Source organism: Macrobrachium rosenbergii, chromosome 26 (genome assembly GCF_040412425.1).
Source record: "Macrobrachium rosenbergii isolate ZJJX-2024 chromosome 26, ASM4041242v1, whole genome shotgun sequence".
Classification (NCBI taxonomy): Eukaryota; Metazoa; Arthropoda; class Malacostraca; order Decapoda; family Palaemonidae; genus Macrobrachium; species Macrobrachium rosenbergii.
The window spans coordinates 51,677,372-51,696,776 of NC_089766.1; the positions used below are offsets into that span (position 1 = coordinate 51,677,372).

Below are 19,405 nucleotides of genomic sequence, written 5' to 3' on the forward strand. Positions count from 1 at the left end.
CTTTAAAGTAATTCTTGATGTTACACCATTCCTTCAAACCAAACATTTTGTGAATTATTTTTTTGTTTATTGGGCCTGGGTATCTCACAAGCCTCAGTAAATTATTTTTAAAGTAATTCTTACATGTTACGCCATTCTTTTAGACCAAGGGTTCTCAGCCTGGGGTTTGCAAACCCCCAGGAGTTCACAAACCCCCAGGGGTTCACAGGAAGTTCCAGGGGTACTTGGATGGCTGACGAAAAAAGATTTTAAACTGCAGCTCTGGTTGAGGGTGGGGCTGTGGGGATGGTTGCGACGTGCGTGGACAGTCAGTCAGCTAGCCGCCAGGCACTGATGCACATCGTGGTTGTTGCCCGTCTCCAGCACTTTTATTTACCTAAATGAGGTATATTCATGATGTTTTTATTGTGTAATGATATGTCTGTTGATGTCAAACAACAAGTGATTGCTTAATTAAAGGGAGCATCTTTAGGAAAATTTGTAATCCAACTTGATGAGTCAACTGACGTGGCTGCTTGTGCCCAACTCCTGGTGTTTGTACGATACATCAGTGGTGAAGATTTCAAGTAGGATTTCTTGTTCTGACATACCTTAGATTAGACAACAAGAGGTGAAGGCATTTTAATGAGGTCTCATATTTTTTTTGAGAAGGACTGTCCTGGAATAATGTATGTGCATGCATGTGGCGGAGCACCAGCAGTTCTTGGCGTCGATCAGGGTTTGAGGAAAAGTGATCGAGGCAAGATCCTAAAACAAGGCATCTTCATTGTATGCTTCATAGATATGCTCTGGCATCTAAAACTCTACCACCTGGGTTAAGATTAGTACTTGATGATGTTGTGCACATGGTAAATACAATCAAATCAAGTGCCCTAAATACACAACTATTTTCCCTACTGTGCCAAGAATTAGGAAGTAATCATGAAGTGTTACTCTTTCACACTGAGGTCCGCTGGCTGTCATGGGGAAATGTGGTAACAAGAATGGAATCACTAAAGGAGGAGCTCACTGAATTCTTCAAATGTGATATCAAGACAAAGTCACTTGGGTTCATTCAGAAACTGTCAGACAGCCAGTGGCTTCAGAAGCTGGCCTACCTTACTGACATATTCTTGCAGCTCAACTCATTGAACTTGTCTCTCCAAGGCTGTTTTACCACAGTGATTGATTTCATGGACAGACTAAGGTCATTCACCATGAAGCTGGAGCTTTGGGAAAGGAAGGTTCAAAGATGGAAATCTGAGCATGTTTGAAAATCTTGATGAGGCACTTGATAAAAATAAAAACACCGGGAATCTAGATGTGGTGCAGCTTGTGCAAGCACACCTAGCTTCTCTGTGAATGGAGTTGCAGTCTTACTTCCCCGAATTGAGTGAACTGGAATCAAAATTGATTAGAAACCCATTCATTGTGAATGTGCACCTTCTTCCAGATAACATGCAAGAAGAATTCTTAGAGCTGGTGAATGACTCTGTTGCAAAAGGTGCATTTGAAACACTTACCCTGACCAAGTTTTGGTCTCAAAAGAGTGAGACTTACCCTGTTGTATCTGATGATGTTCTGAACTCTTTGCTGATGTTCCCTAGTACTTACCTGTGTGAGCAAGGATTTTCAACGCTGTTGAACATGAAAACTAAACATCGATCATGGCTTAATGTGGAGCATGACTTATGTGTGTGCCTGTCTAATACCGCTCTTCGAATTGAGAAACTTGTTTGCAACAAACAGGCACAGCTTTCACACTAAACTTGACTAAAGTTCAGTATATACTGCTTGGTAATGAAGTAAATACTGTTTCACTCCTGTATGTGTATCATTGAAAGGTGCTTGTAATATTCATGTTTCTGCTTAATAAAGTCATTAAACTTTAAAATCATTTGATAATATCCTTTGCAGTACCATTGTATATTGAGTTAGTCAATATATTGCCATTTTATTTGGTGTCAGCTTACTGGGGGTTCGGGTTGATGGTCTTATAACTCGGGGGGTACTTAACGGAAAAAGGTTGAGAACCCCTGCTTTAGACCAAAACGTTTGTAATTTGTTTCGTTTACCGGGCCTAGGCTACTCATCACACTTTCCTTTGCAGAGAACTGAAAAGTTTAGTGGCCAGAACATAGTAAGGGGAGAATGGTGCGAATGTTTGGCTGCGGTGAGCCTTAAGAGGAAACGTTCTCAACAGCTGAGTTTCAGCTACCGGTTCTTGCTTTGGCAGTACTTTGGAACGTTACAGAGAAGGTGCGAATGGCCCTGACGTATGGAGGTGTTTTTCCTGGTATCACACAATCGTGAACGTTCCACATCTTTAGCTCCTAGCCTCCACAGCTGGCCACTAGTAGTGGGCGTAATCGGTTACTGGATTCAATCACTAATTAGAGAATAAAAACACATTGTTCTACAATATTAGAGTTGGATTTGCTTTGATACTTTAACGCTAAAACTACTTTTTGATATTAATATGACAAATTCATCAATAATTTGTATTTTTCCTAACATACAAACCCGACTTCATGTGATAGGAGTATCCTTAGGCCTGCATGTGCGGATGGCTATGGTAGACTACTTTTTGATATCAATTTATCATTTGTTTTAGAAGATACATGTACATTTATCTTAAAATGCATACATGTCTGAACATATAAAATAGTAATGTTATTCATACATTTTATGCATGTTTTTATGCTCAGATACCAGAAATTGCTATATAGATATAAAAAATAGTAATCAATTACTAATCGATTATTTTTCATGAAAGTAATCGGTAACCGCGATTACCAAAATTAAGTGAAACGCCCACCACTAGCCTCCACCCGCCTTCTGCCTCCATACGTCTCCTGCTTCCTCCCACCTCCCGGGCCCAGCTCAGAGCACACAGCATCCGATGCCAGCTCATGTCCACCTGGCGCCAATTCTCTCCTGCTGATAGGCCCTCCTATTTTGTCTACTTGTTCCCACGCCTGGCTCCTTCGCTTCCTTCCCATGCCTTTGCTAATCTTTTATTTCGATTATCATGAATTTAACCATTATAACAGTGAAGTGTTGTGCAGTGGAGGAGGTGGCTACTTATTCCCCAATGCTCCTAGACACAGGTCCCTATCCCGCTCCCCAACGCTTGAGGGAAGAAAAACTGGAGGATCCAAGGAGATTTACATACAGGTAGTCGCCTCCTCAGCCAGGCCTGTTGCCGGTCCCAGGTATCAACAGACACCCACTGGAAAGGCATCTTACTGAATATGTAGTGTAGAAGGTGGCTATCTGACCCCTCGGATCTCCTAGACCTAAAGTCACTGTCCCGCTCCCCACTTTTGGGAAGAGGATATGCTGGCGGCCCAAGGGAGGCCTTGGGGCTTGTCCCCAATAGTTGCCCCCTTAGTTGAACCTGTAGTCTGTACCCAGGTGTCGGCAGACAGCCACTGAAAAGGCATCTCGATGGAAGTGTAGTGTTTGTCAGCCACTGGAAAGATGTCTTGATGGAGATGTCCAAAGAGACAGGGTATAAGGTGTCCTTACTCTAAGAAACAAGTGTCTTCTTCCAAAAAACCCATGAGCTCCTCAAGTTGACCCTTAATCGGGGATAAAGCAGTCTTCCTGAGCCGATGAAGAAAGATGTGCCGAGCGTCCTACCTTTGGCGCCAAGCACTCAGGTGTTCCTGAGTGTTCGCACTGAACACTCCATAATTGGCGCTGAGTGCCCAGAAGTTGGCGCCGAGCAGTTGAGTGCGGAAATCTGAAGTGGCGAAGCGGGCGGCCAGTGAGCTGAAGAGAGCGTTTGGCAGGAGATGGGCGCTTACTGGAAGCTTCTTGTCACTTGGAGACCAAAATCGGGCACGCTCAGATCTTCTGCACCTCTTCCTCAGAGCACAACCATTGTCGCAGAATCCTCTGTTTTGGTTTTCAGCCTCAACTCTCGGAATTTTCGAGCTCTCTGTTGGCCAAGAGAGTTTTCAGATGGTAGGCAAGTTTCTTTAGCTCGGAAACTTAGTGGATGTACCTCTGGGGACTTCGTCGTTCACCATCGTTACTTAAGATTACGCATCATATGAGAGTCTTACTTTTTCTCCCAGTTCTGAGGTTTCCGGTGCAGATAAGCACTGTAACGTGTTTTTGTTTCTTCACACAATTACGGTTGCCGTTGTCTGCTTCCTGTCAAGAGGTAGGGAGGCTAGCTTCATCTCTAAGCCTTCCTACATTTTTGCTGTGGTTCCCTCTTTCACACCTTTGGTCCAACTTCACGCCTGGATTCAGCTTCCAGTCTCTTTGCACCAACCAGCTAGCACTGGGTGCCAACTCCCCCGCTCTTCCAGAGCACTTGACACCATTGGTGCTTGGCTTCCATCGCCGAGTGCCTAACACCTGCTCACGGGCTAATTTTTTCTGTTTTAGGGGATTGTGTTTGACCTACAGCCTGGTTTTGGACTAGGCCTCTGTTTTTTGTTGTGCCTAGATTTTGGTGGATTATGGACTTTGCTGCCCTTTTTTGAGTTTGGCACATATAATATATGTTCCACAGTTCTGCATATGCTTCAGGCTGTAAGAGGTACTGTCAGTCCACACGGGCCGCATCGACAGCGAGTCCGCACTTTGTCTGCAGTTTGCGCCATGATCCTCCAACAACAGTAGAATTTCGGGGAGTTATGGCAAGAACTCGTTTCTTCCTCTTTCTAGATGTGTTGTCCTCCATCTTTTTTGCAGTGCATTTTGCCTACTTTGAAGCGAAACTAAGGACGTCAGAACAGCCTCTACCTCCTTAGTTTTCAGACGCTACATGCTCTTCACGTCCATTCCACTATCGACCTACCAGAAGTTTAAGCAATCTTTGCTTCTCACTGTTTTTATGAAATTTTAAAGTGTCAAAATTTTCCAATACCTCGAGACCATATTTAGTGCTGCATGGCATTGTGGAAGGAAGCACAGGGTGTTCTCCTACTATCTCTTCACCTTTTCAGTAAGGTGCTGAGTTTGGAGAGCCAGGAGGTACAGTGCACCTCCACTCTCAGTAGATGGGTTGTAGTTTTATTTCAGTGTAGGTGTCAGTGTTATCTGGTTGCTTTTATTTTGGTGCACTGCTGCGCCCAAGGCAAGGGCGGGCACCTATCATGCTTTGCTAGCCATTGGAGCACTTCCCTGGCAGCAAAGATCCCCCTATGTAGGAGGCGACCCTTGGCTATACTACCACTCCACTAGGAGTTAAGATGAGCACCAACCACCAACCAGAGGCAGTATCCACCTGCAGTAGCTCTCTTAACTGATAGGAAACGACAAGTATTGCCGTTAGGGGCCGGCACTGTGCACCTACACTGAGCAATCGAAGCACTACCCATGAAATTTAAATTTAGGCAGCTGTACGTGGAAAACTATAGCTATGTAATTACTGGGTAAGTATATATAAAACTATTTTATTATAAAAATGTCATTTTTGCTTTGGTCAGTTTTGCTTCAGTCCCTTGTAGCTAAGGATCTTTCATGTTTTAGGGTAGTAGAAGTATCAGTTAGGTTCTAATGAGAAGTGTAGATTTCTTCAGCTTTCCTGTGTATTGTGGATTTTTCCGACCACTGCAATAATGCACCTCGCAGTTTTGATTCACCAGTAGCATGCATCTAGCACAGATTTTCGCATTTTGCCGCAATGCCACATTCTTGCTCATCTGCGCCTATCGTTTGCAAGCCTATGGCTTATACGCCTATCGCATGCATGCCTATGACTTGTACGCCTATTGCATGCACACCTATTGCGTGCATGCCCATGGCTTCAGCGCCTATCGCGCTTGCATCTATGGCTTATATGCTTTTCACGTGCGTGCCTATCGTGTGCACGCCAATGGGTTGTGCTCCTACATTGTGTGCGTCTGTTGCTTGTATCCCTCAAGTGTGCACACCTATCGCTTGCACATGTATCGCCTGAGTGTCTTTAGTTTACGCTCATATGTCTGGGTGCCTATTGCCTGTATGCCTACCACTTGTGCTTTTTGCTTGTGGGTCTGCCGATTGCGCACTAATCACATGTGCTCCTATCGCCTGTGCACATGTCTCCTGCTCAACTTTGCCTGCCTATAGAGAATCTCGGTATGAGCTATTGTTTCTGCTTCCATTTAAGTAAGCACATGGTTGCCGATAGTAGTCTCAACTTTTTCTTTTGGGGATTTCGACTCCTTTTCTACTTGCGGGAGATTCTATTGATAGTTTTTTCCGATTCCCTTCTGGTTCAGGAACGTTCTCATTATTGCTAGATTTTCCTGATCAGAATTTAGAATATTTGGTTGAGCCGACAGGTTTCCAGCCAAATCAGTCTTCCTTTTGAGCTGGAGCAAGTGGTTTTGTCAGCAGTGGTTAAAGAGGAGTTTTTAACTCATGGTGGAAGCTTATCAGGAGTCACTTCAGTGGAATCAACTGCTGCTCTTCTGCCATAGAGTGTGGTAGTCTTTGCCCCGGTCTCTCTGGCGTGTGTTTGGTAGCTAAGACTTATCCTGCCTTTTCTGTGGCGGGAGGGCAATTGCTTGTGGTTCTGTTTGATTGATGAATTAGGTGTCTGATATACAACCACTGCATAAGTTATAGCAATTTTTTTTTGAAGGGGTTAATTGCTTTCTGTAAGGAGAGGTTAACGTATGATATTGTGGAAATAAAACTTTTGTTTGAGCTGTGGCTTGTGTATGTTCAAGGCTTTAATGCAGTTCATGTAAATGGAGCCTCTCTTAAGATATTTCTTTCTTGCCACCAGGCTGTACGTACTGTATTTGAGGAAGAGAACCACTTCATAATCTAAGGGCCTCTTTCCAGATATGGGGGTAGCATTGGGGAAGGACTAGCCCCTGCGCAGGCATTGGATTTTGGAATTAAAGATATTCTCACTGTTTAGGCTCTTCTGGCGGAGAAGTTTTGCCTCTATTTGCGGTGTTTATCACTGCAGATCAATTCTAAGAGGTTGTTAGTCCTTATAGGACTCTTTTTTTGTTTAGCAAAGCAGAGGTCTTCTTATCAAGGTCATAGGATTTTGGAAAAGTTTTTGACCTGGTAAGAATCAAGCTTGGGTTCTTTCGTGTTACCTGAACATGGGTAAACAGGTGGTCTCTTATCAGATTCAATGTTAGTATAAGCTCTCATGGGAAGAAGGATCCAGTCCTTTAGATGCCTCAGTGTAGGTGTGGGGCGCGGGCACGATCATGGGTGATCTAGAATTCACCAGTGCAAGGTCCTCTAGCTTGGACAGGGACACCAAGCTGTTCCCTAGTTAGGTCTGGACTGTAATGCCTTCCCTACTCTTGCTAGGTTTCAGGAAGTCATCAGTGTATTATGGCAACTTTGTAAGTTGTCTCTTGGCATTGATTACCCCAGGTGGCCAGGAAAGGCTGGGTCTCCAGTTTCTTTCAGTGGTGGACACAAACAACCGGTGATATGAAAGGTTCCATCACAATCCCACAAGCTACAGATGACTGCCTGGTGTGACCCATGGTACTGGTGAGCACAAGGCAGGGTCTCACAGTACTGTAATGCCATTATTAGTGTTGGGAGGGAATCTACTAATCGATTCTGCCAACACCAGTGGTCAGGGTGTAAGTCATGATCCCACATTAAGGTTTTTTTCCAGCACCGAAAAACAACATGGTTAGGTTTCTGTTATTTCTCAAGCATGAGGAAACTTCTTTGTAGCAGCCTTTAGGGCTAAAGGGCCACGTTGGCTTTGGCTATTGGTTTGTCTGAGAACAAAGACATCGAGACTTTTTCAGGGTGTTAAAGTGGAGTTTCTTAGGCCTGTGCTACATACTTTACCTTGGAATCTGTATGTGGTTCTTCACTTCATAATTTTGTCAACCTTAGAATATAATGTCATTTTCATGGGGTCTTTGGTTAAGGGCTTTAATGCTAAATTCTGTCCTTAATGCATTAAGGTAAGCCACTGGACATGTGAGCAGTGGCTACAACTTTTAAAGTTGGGGAAAACTTACCCTTGGATAAGGTACTGAAGTCACTCAGTGGCATGGTAATCTTGTACTGTACTTGCTTTGGCTTATCTTCATGATCCTGAGATTAAATACAATTATTGCAGAGCATTAACTCCCCTGGTATGTGCAGGGGATATTACGTCCTGAATTGATAGGTAGCCTTTTTTGGTTTACTGAATTTTAAACCTGGTTGTGGTTTTTGGGAAGCTTGGAGGTACTCAGTGTTGAGTATTAGAAGTATACCTTCTTGTACATATGTACTTGTTAGTTATCCATCATTGGCTCTGCAGGGTTTTGGCACAGTAACCCTACCCTCCTTCCGGTGAAGGGGGCATCAGCTATCTTCATGGTGAGGGTCTCATACCTGAATGACAATTTTCCTAATAAGGCATTAATATCCTATGGATTGAATTCACTGGTTAAACACTCGTTTTGTAGAAAATATTTGTTACCAAGTAGCCTTTAAGGGTTGGCAGATTTCCACTTTGCCCACCTCCTTTTTCAAATGTGGGAATCAGCTATATAATGGGGAGATAAGGTTCATTTAAAAAATATAAATACTTAATTTAAGATGTATTTTTAAAAATTCTTAGCTCTCCATTATGTAAATTGCCCTCCCCTACCACCCCACATTCAAAGTGGACAGAAGTAGACTGACCAGCTACGAGTGTTTGTACCCGTCGGTCCCCGGGGGCGGGTGGGGGAAGTAGATGGATAGAAGATAGATATTCATAGAAAACCAAGTGTTCTTGTTTTTAGTTTTCTGTAAAAAAACTACTAAGGCTAGAGGGCTGCAAACTGGCATGTCATACACTCTTCAATCATCAAACATAACAAATTGCAGCCCTCTAGCTTCAGTAGATTTTATTTTATTTAAGATTAAAGTTAGCCATAATCATGCTCCTGGCAACTATATAGGACAGTCCACCACCAGGTCATGGTTAAATTTTCATTGGCCGCAGCTCATAGCATTATTCTGAGATATCGAAAGATAGATCTGTTTTCAGTGGCCTTGATTATATGCTGTACAGAAAACTCAATTGAGCTGAAGAAACCTCTGCACATTTTTTTATGTTTTGTTTCAATCTGTCAAACTACAGGATGGCACAGAAGTAAAAAGCTATATAACGGAGAGTAAGTATTTAAAAAAATAAATCTTAAGTATTTATATTTTTCTGCAGCTTCGGAGACCACAGAGAGAATAGAAGTTGGCCCGTATTTACTGCAGTCTGAAGATATGCCATTCTTTCGAACAGACACTCTATTGCATACGTACTTTGAACAGGCACTATATTACATACTAAGATGCGCTTATCCGCAAAGATACTTTGTTGACCTAAAAGTCTATAGAATACACTAATCTTGGGAGACACACTGTTGCGACAAGTTTCGGATGCTTACTGTCTCCCAAGTTCGGACCCTACTGCCCCGTGGAGCCGTAACCACCTCTCTAGATCTTTCCGACACCTATTATCACGTCCCGGTTTACATGAAGGTTCTCCCCCTTTCTGGGGTTCAGGCTCGGAAGGCAGGCATATTCCTTCAAGGTGATGCCTTTCGGCCTCAACATAGCCCCAAGGATTTTTACCAAGTTGACAGGCACGGTCGTACAACAACTCTGGTCTCAAGGGATTACGCTGGCGTGTATCTCGACGACTGGATCATCTGGGCATCCAGCGAGGAATGATGAGAGTTACATCCGTGGTGGTCGACTTTCTAGAATCCTTGGGCTTTCGTGTAAACAGGGAGAAGTCCCGCCTGGTTCCGAGCAGTTGTTTTCAATGGCTAGGAATCCAGTGGGATCTGAATTCTCACAAGCTCTCTCTTCCTCCTCCCAAGAGGAAGGAGATAGCCAGAGCAACCAGGCAGTTTCTCAAATCCAAAAGGGCCTCTCGGCGGACCCAAGAACGAGTCTTGGGCTCCCTTCAGTTCGCTTCGGTGACAGACCTGTTGCTGAAAGTGAAGCTGAAAGATATCAACAGAGTGTGGCGGAGTCGGGCAAATATCAGTCTCAGGGACAAGGTGTCTCTGATCCCTCACATCTTGAAGAAGAGACTCCGGCCTTGGTCGACTGTCAAGAGCCTGTCCAAGTCAGTCCCCCTGCAATTTCCTCCTCCGGCGTTGGTTATCCACACAGACGCCTCCCTAAGCGGGTGGGGAGGATATTCTCAACACCAAGAAGTACAGGGGACTTGGTCCCTCATGTTCCGCCAGTTCCATATAAACGTTCTGGAGGCCATGGCGGTCTTCCTTACCTTGAAGAAGCTTCTTCCCCCCAAGAAGATTCACATAAGACTGGTTCTGGACAGCGCCACGGTAGTCCACTGCATAAACAGGGAAGGTTCAAAATCGAGCCGGATCAACCAGGTAATGATTGCACTTTTCTCCTTGGCATGCAAGAACAAGTGGCACCTATCTGCCACCCATCTTGCAGGGGTCCGGAACGTCGTAGCAGATTCTCTATCAAGGACAACTCTCCTCGAGTCGGAGTGGTCCCTAGACGGGCTCGTTCAATTGGATCTGCAAACAAGTTCCGGGTCTGGAGGTAGATTTGTTCGCAACCAAGCTCAACAACAAGCTCCCTCATTACGTAGCTCCCAACCTGGACCCTCAAGCTCTTTTCACGGACGCAATGTCATTGGATTGGAACAGGTGGAAGGTGATCTATCTGTTCCCTCCAGTGAACTTGTTGTTAAAGGTCCTTCACAAACTAAGGACGTTCAAGGGTCAAGTAGCTCTAGTGGCTCCCTACTGGCCAAAGAGCAGCTGGTTTCCTCTTCTGCTAGAACTGAAACTTCGCCACATCCGAATCCCCAGTCCGAAACTAACACAAGTAGTACAAACTCAGACTGTGTCAGCTTCCTTAAAAATTCAAAGTGCCCTGGCTTTGTGGACTTTATGAAATTTGCGGCTCAAAGGGATGCTAACGTTGATCCTGTCAATACCATGTTCTTGGAATCAGATAAGCGGATCTCCACTCTTCGTCAGTACAACTCAGCAATTAAGAAACTAGCACTCTTTTGAAAGAATCTGAGGCTACAGTAATGACCATAAATTTAGCAATCTCCTTTTTAGATCACTGTTTGAGAAGGGTTTAGCCGCTAGTACTTTTACTACAGTCAAGTCGGCTTTACGAAAAGTGTTCTTGTATGGTTTCAAAATTGACCTCACAGACCCTTACTTTTCTTCCATCCCTAAAGCATGTGCACGTCTGAGGCCAGTAATCCGTCCACATACGGTTTCCTGGTTTTTAAATGACGTGTTGAAGTTAGCCTCAGATATTGATAATCAGTCTTGCCCCTACCTTTCCTTGTTGAGGAAAACGTTGTTCTTAGTTAGCCTAGCTTCGGGTGCTAGAATTTCAGAGCTGTCTGCACTCTCTAGGGAGCCCAACCACGTCGACTTCCTTCCATCAGGGGAGGTTTTGCTGATTCCTCACCCTACCTTCCTGGCCAAAAATGAAGATCCGCAGCATAGGTGGTCGCCTTGGAAAATTCTCCCCCTGCCTCAAGACCTGTCCCTGTGCCCAGTTCATACTTTGAGGGCTTATTTAGACAGGTCCTCTCACATCTCTTCTGGGCCTCTCTTTATCAGGGAAGGAGGGGTAATCTCTCTATGTCTGCTATTAGACAACAGATCCTTTACTTTATCAAGCAGGCTAACCCTGACTCAGTCCCAAGAGTTCATGATATTAGAGCTGTGGCCACCTCCATTAATTACTTTCATTACATGAATTTCACGGATCTTACCAGGTACACTGGTTGGAAGTCACCCTTGGTTTTCAAACGTCACTATTTGAAATCCTTAGAAGCTCTTAAATTCTCAGCAGTCGCGGCAGGGAACGTTGTTCCTCCCTCTGGTTCCCTTTCTGATTCCTAGTCATTTCCTCCTCCACTGCCTCAGTTATCCCCTTACGGTCATTTCAGTCAGGCTTGCCTTGACTTCTCACCTGGCTGTGTTATCTATATGTTTGTCTAAATGACACATTTAAGTTATAAGGTTTTCAATATTGTATAGTTATTTTGTTTATGTATATTCTAAATGACACATTTAAGTTATAAGGTTTTCAATATTGTATAGTTATTTTGTTTATGTATATTTTTCATATTGTCATGTTAATTTTAAGCTAACATCAGTTTCATTTGTACATTATTGTTGTTGTTACTAGTGATTAAAAAATTTCTTTTGGACCTTCGGTCTTCTGTTCCCCCTTAGAATTATTATCTCTTTAGTTTAAGAATGATATTTATTTCTCTGTTAATTTTCACCGGCTGACACGGGACCCGATCCAGAAAAGGGATTTTGTGAAGGAAAAATCTATTTCTGGAGAGGGGACCGTGTCACCCGTGACCCACCTCCATCATGTGTCATGTCCCTCCCATAGTAAACATCATTCTGGTGGGGTGATGCTTTCATGGAATGCGGCTAGCGGTGTTTTGTGTGCTGTCCATGAGTGGTGCATGGGTTTGTAACGGCACCTCCCTGTGGGACTTTTGACTTTGGGATCTCTATAGGATAAGGTTCCGTGTTTTGTAGTTCACCCTTTTCCATACACGACTCCATCTGATGGAGCTCGCTCTGGGGTAGTAACTCCAGCATTTCATTTAGCTTTCTCTGGTATCTAGCAACGGAATTACCTAAAAATAAGTGCTGAATGGACTTTTTCACCGGGTGACACGGTCCCCTCTCCAGAAATAGATTTTTCCTTCGTCAAAATCCCTTTTTTAAAAAACAGGGAAGAAACCAATAGTATCTTCTCCACCCCAGCTTTCAAGATTGACAAGGATTTTTTTTAACAGTCATAGAATTAAATGTAAAATTTGTAAGAATAGGTTCAGGATGACAAGTATCAGGGAGAGGGACATCCTCAGCTGATTGTTAGCTTCAAAAGCTCAGTGAAGCAGTTCAGCATTTTCCTTAGGGCCAGTAATAAATCTGCCATCATTTGTTAGTAGTGGTGGAATGGAAGATGAGCCCAACCCAATGACAGATGATGCCAATTTGGTCTGCCACAGATGAGGTTCAGTGATTCCCTTCAAGTTTCCTCTCTAAGGAATTACAGGCAGTCCCTGCTTACTGGCGGCATTGGTTAACGCCGTTTTGGTGTTAAGGCGCTTGGCTAGTGATGCCGTCAACCAGATTTTTGGTGCCGGTAAGTGATTTTCGGTGCTGGCAAGCGGTTTATCTCCGTCAGTAAGTGGTTTATCGGCACCGATATCGGGTGAGTGGCACCGTTACGTGGTTTATCAGTGCTATTATCACCGATTTTTGGTTAGTGGAACTCAGCCAGAAATGGAACCCCGCTGTTAACTGGGGACTGCCTTTATCTGAGCTATATGGTAAATTCTATTGGCAGCATGGCAAGACTCAACAAAAATGGTGTAATTTTTATCTCACATGTCTTGAATTTGGTCTGTTTGTCTTGGTAGGCTTGTGTAGATGTATCATCTAACCATGGCTGGCCATTGGTCCTGAATTCGATGACCTTTCTAGGTGCGTTGTACCTTACTAAAATAGCCATCAGCATTTCATTTAATTTTTTCTTGGGATCTAGATTTGATATAGCATCAGAAATGTTAAGTGCCTGACAAGCTTCAATATTGCAATCCCAATTGGCTCTAGAGTTGAGCCAGACTGTTTTATACTGATTGACAGATATGTCCACCTTAGTGGCACAATGGTCAGAAGTGCCTATATATGCACTCGCAGACCTTCGACTTGATGAAAGCTGGGATAACTTTTTTTGCTTCTCACTAGCTGTATTTTTTCTTAATTTTTTATTTTTGATAACCTCTTCATGTGCAGCTAATAGCATATCAGTGTCAGAAAATTTCTTGAATGATTTAAGTACTTATCATTGTTGGATCAAAGGATTTGATAATTAAAGGGTTTTTTTTTTTGGCATTACCACATCCTGTGGTTTTAAATGTCCTTCAATTGATCTTAATGTTTTTTGTCTATACAGTATAAACTCAGTTATTTTTTAAATTGTACAGATATTAGCCATTTCTTTGTGAAGATGGTGTACAGTCTCACCGAGGTTTTGAAAATTGTCTGAGATCAATTAGTTTATTTGTTCAACTGTATTTAACATTTTATTTATATGCCTTGTTCAAACTTTTTAAATGATACATGTTGTACGTCACAAAAATGTCATTTCTGAGTCCAGTCCCGTGTCAGCCGGTGAAATTCCATTACAGCACGAATTTCTAGGTATAACCTTGCTAGATATACCAGAGAAAAAGAGCTTTCAGGAAAGCTGGGGTTACTACCCCCAGTCGAGCGTCTTCTAGGAAGACGTCGGTATAAGGAGGGGTGAGTGAAATACCACTACCACGGAAACCTACTCGAAAGATCTCTCCCTATCAAAATCCCCGGAACAGAGCGGTGAGCCGTTACAGCCCCCACACCAAACACCCGCCAGGACGGCGACACCAGCGCCACCTACCGCATTCCATTTTCTAGCACGTGAATTCGCTGTTTCTTTTGTGTGCTCGTCTCCATTATTTTGGAATTTTCTGCTTTTCGCGATGGCGTCGAGCAGCTTTACCATTTCAAGTTAAGTACCATCTTCTTGTGGGGTTTTGTTCTATTTTTGGCTGTTACGGTCTCGTATTTTCATAAATATTGAGATCTTTTTATGTCGCCACATAAGCGTCCCCCCGCCAGCCATGTCGACCGCGAGGCGACTCCTTCTGTTCTTTTCAGTTGGAGTTGTCTCCTCGTCGTTATAGATAGATTTTGCCCCCTTGGTTCCCTTCCTGGTGGTTCCTTGCGGTGGCTCCCCCCCTTATGAATTACGTTCAATTGGCCTACCGGCCTTTGTGGGAGTGATGCCCCGTCTAGGTACCCCCCCCTCCAGGTTGGGTTCCTGTTTATTTTTGGTCTTACTAGGCTAATTAATTTTTGCTTGAAGATGGTGCTCTCTTTTAGTTTTATTTTTATTATTTTATTGGGTGGTTTACCTCGGGTGCTGGCGGCAGCCTCAGATCTAACCGCTTCCCCGTGGTAGGCTACGCTCTCTGTTGAGCACATTTTAGTTTTTTATGAGTGATGGTTATTTTGTGGAGTAGGCTTGTTTGCTTCCATCCCCTTGCCCTGGGTGGGGAGTTCAGGTTGAGGGAGTTTTGTTGCTGTTTCCTCCGGGATCGTTTTTCGGTGGGCAGAGTGAGCCCCTTAGTTCTCTTCCTCCATTTGGGGGGAATCGAGTTCTTGGGATGTGTTTCCTCTAGGCTAGTCGCCCCCTTGCCCGCCATTCTCGATCCCGGTTGGTTCTCGGCACAAAATTTCTCTCCCTGTTGCTTCCTCCTCCCTTCTGCCCTCCTTTTCCTAGCCTATATTAGGTTAGGTCCATATTAGGCTTCGCCTAGGTAGGAGTCGGGCTTCGGGTTGCGTTGCTTCCAGTCGTATTACCCTTCCAAGATTCATTGTCTGGGAGGTATGGTGCAGTTGAGCGGGTGAGCTTCTCCCCGTCTCCTGTTCCTTCCTGGTAGCCTACTCCTCCTTCCCCCCCCCCCCTCCTCCTCTCTCCAGCCTTGCTCTACTCGTGCGGGTGACGCTAGATGGCGTTTTCTCCGAGTTCAGGGACTTCTCCTGTTGGTTGAGGGATTCGCTCCCTCCCATATCGTCCCTAGCATCGCTGTATTGGGGTTGGTGGTTTGTTTACTCGAACGTGTTCGAGTCACTATCCATTCCTCTCGTCTCCCCGTCGGGTTACGTTGATACGGTAATATATATTGCTTCAGCCTATGTTATGAACATACGAGCATTTTACCCGTCTTGTTTCTCCGGCGGGGAAGTAAGGGCGGAAGGTTTTTCATTTTATAGAGGAGCGGATCCTTCCGTCCTCTTGAGTTCTTACCATCACTTGTTACTGTTATTATTTTTGTTATTGTTTTTAGATAAGTCTGTTTATCTACAGGAGTACTCTCCTTAATTCATTATATATTATATACGTGAGTCCGGTCCTATACCGGGGCTCCGCCGTTATTTTACTGGCAGCCCTTATGGTTAGTTCCTGGTCTCTCTTTCCTTCATTCCCCGAGTACTCCGGGGTCTGAAAAACCTTACCTTCCACTCTATGTAATTTAGAGCTTATTGGCCCAGTTTATGATAAGGGAGTTCTTCTCCGCCGGAGTATTCGGTTGTAGTTGAGTTTCCGGCCTTGCCAGCTTTAGTTTGCTTAGGGTGGGAGGTTCATGTACTTTTCTACTTACAGACTGTTCGCTGTGAGGAGCAGGGTGCACCGCCTCCCTCCAACAACCTTACGGTCACGTGAGTTGCCGGACCCACGCTGGTTGTGCGGTCCGACTGGATGACCTGGTTGTCTGGCACCCTGATGGTTGTGAGGTTTGCTTCGCTCTCTGCACAACTGTCCAGGATGAGTGGTAAGTGACAGTCTTTACATTACTCCTGCTTTATGCTCCTCATATTGTATATTGTTTATGAGGTTCCCGGAATGGTTTTCGTTCTTAGCTAATTGTTGGTTTTCTTACAGGCGGATCTAAGCTTCCAAGAAGTCTGCCTTGGAATCCCTCTCCGGGCCTGGGTGGCTGGGTTTGGCAGGAACGTTCCGTCGGGAAGCCCTACGTCCTCAACGCCAGGTTGAGGGACTTGCTCTACCCCTGGCGCACGGGTGGCGGCCGCAGTGCCTGAAGACCTTGCCACCCCTATCATCCAGCAAATCCGGGATGAGACCCAGCCACCCCAAGCGGATATCCCTACGCTGAGGTCTCGGAGGATGTTGCCGCCATGGATCTTAACCTGGAACCGATGAACATAGAGCAGGACCAGGTGGTAAGTGGTGAGGTAAGTGAGGTTGTTGGGGCGGGCCCCCCTTTATTTGACTCCCCTGCTTCATCCATCTCTTCTTTCGCAGGTTTTGTGAAGTCTTCCTCCTTGGGTGATAGAGCTCCGTCTGCTATCCCCAAGTTGAAGTTGAAGACTTCATGGAAGGCGAAGGGCTACAAGTCCTCGACTTCCAAGAAGGCATCGCCCTTCCCCGTCGAAGGCTAAGGTTTCAGGACCTGTAGCCTCCGGGAGCAAGTCTGGTTCCTCCAGCAAAGGCGCGAGTAAGAGGGCTGCAAAACCAAGCCCTCCTCGCCAACCTGCTTTCGATATGCAGAGGCCTTTGCCAATCAGCTCTATAAAGGTTTTACAGAGGACCTAGATTCGAGATTTAACAAAATCTCCGAGAAGTTGGCCAGTCATGATAACATACTGGCGGGAATGGCTCACCCACCCCAGCCGAACCACAGTATGTTATCCCCGACACTGCGGACCTCCCGCCGTTCGATGTCGGTAACCCTTGGCGATTCGCACTCCGGGCCATCCAACATGATGGCAAGCTGACACTTGATGGTCTTGGCACGAGACGGTTGGAGGTGGAGTTCTTCCCCCGATCTCCTGCCCCTTACCCAGGCTTCGTGAGGCTTACGGAGGAAGCTTGATTCGGGGTCAGACAAGGTTCCTAGGGAGACTGTCATCGTCGTCCCTAGGGACCAAGCTCAGTCGGCTCTTCTGCGCACTCTGACGGAGTGGCAGGCAGACAATACGAAGTTGACTCCTTTCAAGGGCAACTTTACTATGTTCGCCCTGGGAGACAACCTACCCACCCCTTGCTTGGACAAAGTCGCTCTGGCTACGGCCCGAGCGTGCTTCGATGGTAATCCGTTACCACAGCTAAGGGAGACAGACCCTACTTCCTGGTATTCCCAGGAAGTAATGAGTTCTGGTTAGGCGCCCGTCCACTTTCACGGTCGGGAAGCTGGACCCCTTCTGCGCTTCACGCAATTCAGTGAGCAGCTCCCAAGCTGCCGGAAGCTTTATTGAAAGCGGAGTTTGATGCTCGGGTTAAGTTAGCCCGGTCCTTGAACTCCGTATGCCTTACTGAAGCTACTGCCGTCTCCTGCTCGGACGAGCCTTTCTTCCAAGTTTTGGCTAAATCCTTGCTGGCTGGCTTCCAGTCTGACTTGTTTGAATTTATCATGGCCAGACTGGAATGTAGGAAGTTCATCTTTGCCGATGCGACTATCCGCCACGAGCCTAACAAGCTCGTGAAAAGCTCGATCTGGGGACCTAACCTCTTCCCTGAAGAGGAGGTCACGAATGTTATGGCCGAGGCTACACGGGCCAACCAGAGTCTTCGTTCTCGCTGGGGCATTTCTGCCTATAAGCGTAAGACCCCAGAATCGGCCGGCCCCCAATCGAGAGGAGGTAAACGCTTCAGGAGGCATAAGAGGCCCCACCATCAGGCGGTAGTCCAAGCCGTCCCGGTCTCGGCAGTAGCACAGCCTTCTACTTCCAAGGCTCACCCCCAACAGTATGTGCTGGTCCAACCAGCTGCACCCTTCTATGTGGCCTCACCGGCGTACAACCCCACATATGAGGGCCGTGGTTATTTTCACGGCCTTAATAGGGTTGCAAGGGGAGGAAGAGGCAAAGCCCCCCTCATAGAGGGAAGCCCAACACCACCCCAAGGGGAAGACCTGGACGTGGTAGGGGAATAAACCCACTCCCTCCCACTGAGAGAACACAGGTAGGCGGTCGCCTGTTTTGGTTCAGGGACCAATGGACCTTCAGCCCTTGGGCACACAGCATTGTGTCCAAAGGACTAGGATGGAGCTGGATCAAAAACCCTCCTCCTCTAACCAGGTTTTACCAGCCACCCACATCAATCCTAAAGGATTACGTGACAGAATTGCTCAACAAACGAGCAATAAAGAAAGTAAGGCACCTAAAGTTTCAAGGCAGGTTATTCACTGTTCCCAAAAAGACTCCGATCAGCAAAGAGTGATCCTGGATCTGTCGCGTCTAAATCTCTATATAAAATGCGACAAGTTTAGCATGCTTACGGTAGCTCAAATACGGACTCTACTTCCCGCGTGGAGCCGTCACCACCTCTATCGATCTTTCAGACGCTTATTATCACGCCCCGGTTGCGCTGGAACTTCTCTCAGTTCCTCGGTTTCAGACTCGGGAATCAAGCCTACTCCTTCAGGGTCATGCCCTTCGGTCTGAACATTGCGCCCAGGATATTCACAAAGCTGGCGGACACGGTAGTACAACAACTCCGGTCTCGAGGATATCCCTAGCAGCATATTTGGACGATTGGATAATTTGGGCACCAACAGTTCCGGAGTGTCAGAAAGCCACGTCCATAGTCATCAATTTCCTGGAGTCGCTAGGTTTTCAACTGAACAGAGAGAAGTCCCGCCTGACTCGGAGTCCCGGTTTCAGTGGTTGGGTCTCCAGTGGGATCTGTCATCTCACACGCTGTCCCTTCCGCCTCCCAAGAGGAAAGAGATAGCATCTCTCACCAGGAGATTCCTCAAAAATCCATCAGCATCCCGCCGGTCCCAAGAAAGGGTCCTTGGATCTCTTCAGTTTGCCTCAGTGACAGACCTGCTATTAAAAGCGAAATTAAAAGACATAAACAGAGTGTGGCGGAGTCGAGCCAATGTCAA

General features: G+C 45.6%; 2 protein-coding genes across 2 annotated transcripts; both read left to right on the top strand.

Annotated features, from left to right (window-relative positions):
- The first annotated feature begins 845 nt into the window (after nt 1-845).
- Nucleotides 846-1,253, top strand: LOC136852851 (protein FAM200B-like). The gene has a single exon (XM_067127756.1). It carries the CDS (start codon nt 846-848, stop codon nt 1,251-1,253), a length of 408 nt encoding a protein of 135 aa, XP_066983857.1.
- Nucleotides 1,254-1,341: 88 nt separating this feature from the next.
- On the top strand, nt 1,342-1,746 carry LOC136852852 (SCAN domain-containing protein 3-like). Its single transcript, XM_067127757.1, has one exon. The coding sequence runs from the start codon at nt 1,342-1,344 to the stop codon at nt 1,744-1,746; it is 405 nt and encodes a 134-aa protein (XP_066983858.1).
- The last annotated feature ends 17,659 nt before the right edge of the window (nt 1,747-19,405 follow it).